Source organism: Cajanus cajan, chromosome 5, assembly GCF_000230855.2.
Source record: "Cajanus cajan strain Asha chromosome 5, NIPB_CcT2T_4, whole genome shotgun sequence".
In the NCBI taxonomy this organism is placed as follows: Eukaryota; Viridiplantae; Streptophyta; class Magnoliopsida; order Fabales; family Fabaceae; genus Cajanus; species Cajanus cajan.
In genome coordinates, this window is record NC_138521.1 from 1720725 (window position 1) to 1728790 (window position 8066).

The 8066-nt window shown below is 39.4% G+C and overlaps 2 protein-coding genes and 1 pseudogene across 2 annotated transcripts; all 3 read left to right on the forward strand.

The window, feature by feature from the left end:
- The first annotated feature begins 341 nt into the window (after window positions 1–341).
- Window positions 342–5194, forward strand: LOC145957689 (uncharacterized). Its single transcript, XM_083074105.1, has 2 exons — window positions 342–3874; window positions 4058–5194. Exons 1-2 carry the CDS (start codon window positions 342–344, stop codon window positions 5154–5156), a joined length of 4632 nt encoding a protein of 1543 aa, XP_082930231.1. The 3' UTR covers window positions 5157–5194.
- Window positions 5169–7090, forward strand: LOC145957690 (uncharacterized; annotated as a pseudogene).
- LOC145957691 (uncharacterized) lies at window positions 6561–7204 on the forward strand. Its single transcript, XM_083074106.1, has 2 exons — window positions 6561–6746; window positions 6887–7204. The coding sequence occupies exons 1-2, from the start codon at window positions 6561–6563 to the stop codon at window positions 7202–7204; spliced, it is 504 nt and encodes a 167-aa protein (XP_082930232.1).
- Window positions 7205–8066: the final 862 nt, after the last annotated feature.

Consider the following 8066-nt stretch of genomic DNA (forward strand, 5'->3'; position numbering starts at 1 on the left):
ATGATTGATCCTTGTTTAGAAATGTGTGGTTCGTACTCTTGCATTGCTAGTAAGATGACCTTATCCATTGAGGAGTGAATGCTCCCTTGAAATAAGTGTCAACCGTTGTATAACCTAAGAGATTTTGCCTCTAGCGTTAAGATATGGGGAATCACTCTTTAATTTGAATACAAAACCAATATTTTCAAAAAATTTAATTAAATAAATAATAATAATAATAATTTGTGTCTTCTTTTTTCTTTTATACTCATAAAAATTTACTTTGTATTTTGAAAGCAATAAAGCAAAAAAACAAAGTGTTTCCTCGGCATCGTTATAGAACTCGCTCTCAAGCCAAGATCATGGATGAGATGGAGGAACGCAACGAAGAAATGAGAAATGATATCAATCAACTGAAGGAACAAATGGCTCAAATTATAGAGATGTTGCAATCGATACAAGTGAAAAACATGGAAGGGACCCCTCCAGTAGCTAGAGGAGAATCATCAACCGCTCATGCGTATCCACCTGGCTTTACCCCAGCCCCAGCACAACCATTAACTCTACATCTTAATCCCGACCAACATGTTGACCCTCCAGAGGTCCAATGGCCACAATATGGCCTTCCGCCCAACTACACACCTCCAATAATCATGAATCCTCCGGATAAGCACCAACCATTAGTGAACCAGCCGCCTAAACAAATGTCATCAACCCAACCTGAGGTTCCACCTATGAATGCCACCTCTTACAAACATCAAATTCCCTACCAAGCCCAAAATCCTACTTTCACCAACCAAGGGAATCCTCACCAAACTTCTGGGGGATATCAACCAACCTTAGGAATTGAACATGTTCAGTCTAGCGAAAAGTTACAAATGCTAGAAGAGAGGCTAAAGGTTGTGGAAGGAGGTAGCTATGATATCGGTGAAGCTATCGATCTTTGTTTGGTTCCAGACATAGAGTTCCCCCCAAAGTTCAAAGTTCCTGAATTTGATAAATATAAAGGAACAAGTTGTCCAAAGAATCACATGACCATGTACTGCAGAAAGATGGCAGCGTATGCTCGCAATGATAAGTTGCTTATTCATTGTTTTCAGGATTCTTTAACTGGGGCAGCTTTGAATTGGTATATGCATCTTGAACGGGCCTATATCCGCTCCTGGAAGGATCTAGCTGATGCTTTCCTTAAACAATACAAATACAATATTGACATGGTTCCAGATAGATTTGAACTACACAGCATGTCTAAAAAGGATGGTGAGACATTTAAGGAATATGCTCAGAGATGGAGAGAAGTGGCAGCACAAGTGGAACCTCCTTTGTCCGATAGAGAAACGGTAGCCCTGTTCATTGATACTTTACGAGCACCGTTCTATGATAAGATGATTGGGAATATTTCATCAAATTTCTCTGATATAGTTATCATTGGGGAAAGGATTGAGAATGGCATGAGGAGTGGGAAGATTGTGGTTGACCCAGTTGGAATAGATGGTTCAAGGAAATTTTCAAGTGGTGCAGGAAAGAAAAAGGAAGGAGATACAAACGCAGTGACATTCAACTCTCCTGGGATACCTAAAAACAAGTCTCCTCATTTCTATACCCCTCACATGGCCTACCCAAATATTACCACCATCTCACAATATCCTCAACAACCGGTCCATCAAGCTCTGCAAGCTTCACCCGCAACATCCACCATACGACCATCTCAATCTACCCAACCATGGAACCAAAATCCTAGTCATACAAGGTCACAAAACACCCAAGACCGAAAACCAATTGAGTTTGACCCTATCCCTATGTCCTATACTGAGTTGTTCCCTCTCCTACTACAAAATTCCTTAGTAGTACCTTGCCCGATGAAGCCCGTGGAACCACCATATCCTAGGGGGTACGATGCTAATTCTAAATGTGATTATCATGCAGGAGCTATTGGTCACTCCCTCGAGAATTGTAGAGCTTTAAAATTTAAGGTACAAAGCTTGATTAAGGCCGGATGGTTAAACTTCAAAGAGGATAATCCTAATATCGGGAACAATCCTCTACCAGGGCATGGAGGGCCTACAGTTAATTTTATTGAGGAGAATAAAGATCAGCTTATGATAAGGAGAGTGAAGGATGTCAAAACTCCCTTAAACCTCATTTTTGAAGAGATGTGTAAGTTTGGAATGTTGGAAGGAAGTTATGGTAAACAGGAGGGGTGTGGATTGCATCCTGGTAAGAGTCACAAGATTGATGAATGTGACGAGTTTAAACAAATTCTACAAGATTTAATGGATAAGCAACTTATACAGGTCGGCTGTTTTGAAAGTCATGTGTGGGCTGTGGATTCAAATGTAGGTTGCCCAAAACCCCTGGTTGTCCATTATACCAGGGGTACGAACATTTTGAATGTTGACAGACCAAAGCCTATCACAATACAAATACCAAAAGCTTTTCCCTACAGAGATAACAAAGCAGTGCCATGGAGATATGGTGCAAAGGTTTGCATTGGTGTCTCTAAAGAGGGATTAGAAACCACCGACATTACAAATGTTGCTAGGGTTGGTGGAATGACTCGAAGTGGTCGAATTTACACTCCTGAAGAGTTGAAAATCAAACAAGCTAAAGAAGTAGAGAAGAGTCACGAGAAAGGGAAGGAAGTAGTGGATGAAAGGATAATCAAAGAGCGAGAAGAGGAGAAAAAGGAAGTCTCCGATGAAGAGGCACATGAGTTTCTAAAACTCATACGACAAAGTGAGTACACGGTGATTGATCAGTTGAACCGAATCCCTGCCAGAATATCACTTTTGTCATTGATGATGAATTCTGAATCCCATAGAAGAATATTGCTGAAGATATTGAATGAAGCGCATGTCGTTCATGACATTTCTGAGGAGAAATTCGAAGGTATTGTTGGAAACATCACTGCCAATAACTACCTTACCTTTACTGATGATGAGATACCAAAGGAAGGAGCAGGGCACAATAAAGCTTTGCATATATCAGTAAAATGCACGGATCATATCTTGGCAAGAGTTTTGGTTGACAACGGTTCTTCGTTGAATGTGATGCCAAAAGCAACATTGGCAAAACTTCCTTTCGATGGATCATACATTAGGCCAAGCACTATGATAGTGAGAGCTTTTGATGGGTCTCGTAGAGAAGTGATCGGTGAGATAAGCTTACCTATCCAAATTGGTCCCGTTACTTTTGAGGTAGTATTTCATGTGATGGACATTGCACCAGCTTACAGTTGCCTTTTGGGAAGACCGTGGATTCATTGTGCAAGGGCTGTACCCTCCACACTTCACCAAAAGCTGAAATTTATTGTGGATGACAAGTTAATCATTATATTGGCTGAAGAGGACCTATTGGTTAGTAAACCTTCATCCACTCCTTATATTGAAGTTGCTGAAGAAGCTTTGGAGACTTCATTTCAAGGGCTTGAAATTGCAAATGTAAGTTATGGAAAGAACATCGTGAAGCCACAACCATCTGGTGCCTCCATGATGGTAGCTAAAACCATGTTAGGGAGTGGATATCAACATGGTTGCGGACTAGGAAGAGATGCACAAGGACCAAGCCAATTCCTTGAATTGATAGATAATAAAGATCGATTTGGTTTGGGCTACAAACCCTCAAAAGCTGACAAATGGCGGGTTGTGTATGAGAAAAGAGAAAGGAGGCTAGCCAGGCTAGAAAATAGGGAGGCAAGAATTAATGGGGTCCCTATCTGTGATCTACGAGAAAGCTTTTGGAGTGCCGGGTTCGAGTTTCCAAACTTAATAGCTGTTGTTGAGCAAGACTTTCATGAGGACGAACAGGCTAGTCTGGTTCGCGCTTGTCCACCGAACATGGAGCTTAATAATTGGGAGATTGTCAAGCTGCCTGTTGTTTTTAATTCAAATTTAAAGTAATTTTCTTGTAATGCTAATCTTATTGCTCTGCCCAAGGCTTTAAGATTTATTTCATTGAATAAGGGCTCATGTATTTCCTTTTAATATTAAATAAAATGCATTCATTCTTCTTTCATGTCTTGCCTCTTCCTTTCTCCTTAATCTCTTTATCAATCTTATCCTAACTTCAAATAATGCAGATTTGAGAAAAATGCGCTTGAAAGTGACAATGCTAGTGTTGCATCAAATAATTTTGATTGTCCCGTTAATCAAACTTGTGAGGAAATAGAGGATGATTTGGAGCCTTCCCCTGAGTTATTAAGATTAGTGGAACAAGAGGTCAAAGAGATTCAACCACATGAAGAGCTAACTGAGACAATTAATTTGGGCGACGAAGAGGAAAAGAAAGAAGTCAAGATTGGCACGCTCATGAAAGAAGCTGAACGTAATAAGTTGATAAGGCTTTTACATGATTACAAGGATGTCTTCGCTTGGTCGTATCAGGATATGCCAGGGCTTGATACTAGCATAGTGGAACACAAGCTACCGTTGAAGCCAGAATATCCTCCCGTCAAACAAAAGTTGAGACGAATGAAACCAGAATTATCATTGAAGATTAAAGATGAGGTCAAAAAGCAATTTGACGCAGGATTTCTAGCTGTTGCCAAATATCCACAATGGGTTGCCAATATAGTACCCGTTCCTAAGAAAGATGGGAAAGTTCGTATGTGTGTGGATTATCGAGATTTAAATAGAGCCAGTCCGAAGGATGATTTTTCACTACCTCACATTGATGTGTTAGTAGATAACACAGCTCAACATTCATTCTTTTCTTTCATGGATGGATACTCAGGATATAACCAAATCAAGATGGCTGAGGAGGACAGGGAGAAAACGACATTTATCACACCATGGGGCACATTTTGCTACAAGGTTATGCCATTTGGGCTAAAAAATGCTGGGGCAACATATCAGAGGGCAATGGTGACTTTGTTTCATGACATGATACATAATGAGATTGAGGTCTATGTGGATGACATGATCGCAAAATCAAGAAAAGAAGAAGACCATGTGATCCATATGAAGAAATTGTTTGAGCGGCTAAGAAAGTTTAAGTTGAGGCTAAATCCATCGAAGTGTACTTTTGGCGTGAAATCTGGTAAATTGTTGGGATTTATAGTCAGTCAAAAAGGGATAGAAGTGGATCCCGACAAGGTTCGAGCAATTCTTGAGATGCCACCGCCTAGCACAGAAAGAGAAGTTCGAGGTTTCTTGGGAAGATTGAATTACATTGCCTGATTCATATCTCAATTAACAGCTACTTGTGAACCCATTTTCAAATTGTTACGTAAAAATCAACCAATGAAGTGGAATGATGATTGCCAAGCAGCCTTTGACAGAATAAAACAATATCTACAGAGGCTGCCAATTTTAGTGCCACCAGTCCCTGGAAGGCCTCTCATTATGTATCTAACAGTGCTTGATGGGTCTATGGGTTGTGTCTTAGGCCAACATGATGATTCTGGAAGAAGAGAGCAAGCTGTCTATTATTTGAGTAAGAAATTCACCGATTATGAGATCCGATATTCATTGTTGGAGCGAACCTGTTGTGCCTTGGCATGGGCAGCTCATCGTCTAAGACAATATATGCTTAGTCATACAACATGGTTGGTGTCTAAAATGGACCCAATCAAGTATATCTTTGAAAAACCCGCTCTCACAGGAAGGATTGCTCGATGGCAAGTTCTCTTATCGGAATATGACATCACTTACATGACCCAGAAGGCAATTAAAGGAAGTGCTTTGGCAGATTATCTAGCACATCAGCCTATAGACGACTATCAATCAATGCAGTATGAATTCCCAGATGAGAACATAATGGCACTATCTAATGAAGAAAGGTCACCACAAGAAGATAAATGGATCATGTTGTTCGACGGTGCTTCCAACATGTTGGGGCATGGAATTGGAGCTATACTCATTTCCCCAAAAAAAAAATATACTCCTATCACGGCTAGGTTGTGTTTTTATTGCACCAATAATATAGCAGAATATGAAGCATGTACTCTGGGGATACAAGCAGCTATAGAAGCAAAAGCCAAAATACTTGAGGTATACGGTGATTCAGCCTTGGTTATTCATCAGTTAAAAGAGGAGTGGGAAACTCGAGACGCAAAATTAATTCCTTACCAAGCTTACATTAAGGAATTGATAAGGAAATTTGAGAAAATCACTTTTAATCACATCCCTCGAGAGGATAACTAATTGGCAGATGCACTAGCCACCTTGTCATCTATGTTCACGTTGAGTAATGATGAAGATATGCCACTTATAAAGATTCAATGTCGTGACCAACCTGTATATTGTCAGTCAGTGGAAGAAGAGCCAGATGGAAATCCTTGGTACTATGATATTAAGGAGTATATCAAAAGTAGACAATATCCACCAAATGCTTCAGAGAATGACAAGAGAACTTTGAGAAGACTAGCCATGAGTTTCTTTCTAAATGGAGAGGTGTTGTATAAGAGAAATCATGATATGGTTTTGCTTAAATGTGTAGATGCATTTGAAGCTCAACAAATTATCAAAGAAGTTCATGAAGGCTCTTTTGGCACTCATACCAATGGGCATGCCATGGCAAGGAAAATCTTAAGGGCTGGTTATTATTGGTTAACCATGGAGAATGATTGCTCTAAATACTAGATGTATGCTGATAACATCAATGCTTTGCCAACTTTTCTTAATGTTTTCTCACCACCTTGGCCATTTTCAATGTGGGGAATGGATTTTATTGGCCCTATTGAGCTGAAAGTGTCAAATGGACATCGCTTCATTCTGGTTGCTATTGACTATTTCACCAAATGGGTTGAAGCCGCTTCATATGCCCATGTGACACAAAATGTGGTTGCAAACTTATCAAAAAGAAATTAATTTGTCGTTATGGTGTGCCAAACAAAATCATTACTGACAATGGAACCAACTTGAACAACAAGATGATGACAGATTTATGTGTTGACTTCAAAATTCAGCATCATAACTATTCCCCATATCGCCCAAAGATGAACGGGGCAGTTGAAATAGCAAACAAGAACATCAAGAGGATCATCCAGAAAATGGTGGTGACATACAAAGATTGGGATGAGATGCTTCCATTTGCTTTACATGAGCAGCAAACAAGAATATCAAGAGGATCATTAATTGGGGCAACCCCATTTTCCTTAGTTTATGGAATGGAAGCAGTCCTTCCAATCGAGGTTGAAATTCCATCTTTAAGAGTATTGACGGAAGCCAAATTAGAAGAAGCAGAATGGGTCCAAACCCGTTTGGATCAAATTAAATCTCATTGAGGAGAAAAGGTTAAATGCAAATTTTCATTTATACAAAAAAAAGGCTCGCTAGATTAAAAACTCGAAAGGGCAATCTAGGCAAAAGTTAGAGCGACCCGCTAGATTGAAAACTTGAAAGAGCAATCTAGGCAAAAATTAGGGTCAACAACAAAAAAAAGGAGGCTCTCTAGATTGAAAACCCAAAAGGGCGATCTAGGCAAAAGTTAGAGCAACTCACTAGATTGAAAACTCAAAAGAGCAATCTAGGCAAAAATTAGGCTAAAAAAAACACAAGAAAAACGCTCGCTAGATTGAAAACCCGAAAAGGCGATCTAGGCAAAAGTTAGAGCGACCCACTAGGTTGAAAACTCGAAAGAGCAATTTAGGCAAAAATTAGGGTCAACAAAAAAAAAACTGGTTAGATTGAAAACCTGAAAAGGCGATCTAAGCAAAATTTAGAGCGACATGCTAGGTATCAATTGGGGCCAGACACGGCAGAGAAAAACAAACTGGGGCAATTACATTGAATTATCCTCTCAAGTTTATTGGCGAGCAATCAAAGTTATTGAAGTGTAGTACTAGCATTGTTCATCTAGAAAGTATCATTCACATAACAATTACCTCCTATTGCTACCCTTGTACATATTTGTCATTCTTGTCATACAATGACTTCCTTTGTAAACACATTCTTACTCTCTTAAATAAGATTATCCTACCTCTTTGTTGCCAATTCTTTTTGCATTTTATGATAATATACTGAAAGGAAATGCATGTTACATCTAAAAAAGGAAAATTCAAGGCATTACAAATTATTTTTATGGGTTTTAAAAACCACAGTATGCTTGATAATTTCTTGATAAATGTTACCAAGCGCAACCAACAG

Bases quoted from the DNA above. Each gene is read 5' to 3' on its own strand.
- LOC145957689 (XM_083074105.1), top strand. From the start codon at position 342: ATGGATGAGATGGAGGAACGCAACGAAGAAATGAGAAATGATATCAAT. The intron at 3,875-4,057 runs GTAATTTTCTTG...CAAATAATGCAG, and splicing joins GTTTTTAATTCAAATTTAAA to ATTTGAGAAAAATGCGCTTG.
- LOC145957691 (XM_083074106.1), top strand. From the start codon at position 6,561: ATGTATGCTGATAACATCAATGCTTTGCCAACTTTTCTTAATGTTTTC. The intron at 6,747-6,886 runs GTGACACAAAAT...TTCAAAATTCAG, and splicing joins AAGCCGCTTCATATGCCCAT to CATCATAACTATTCCCCATA.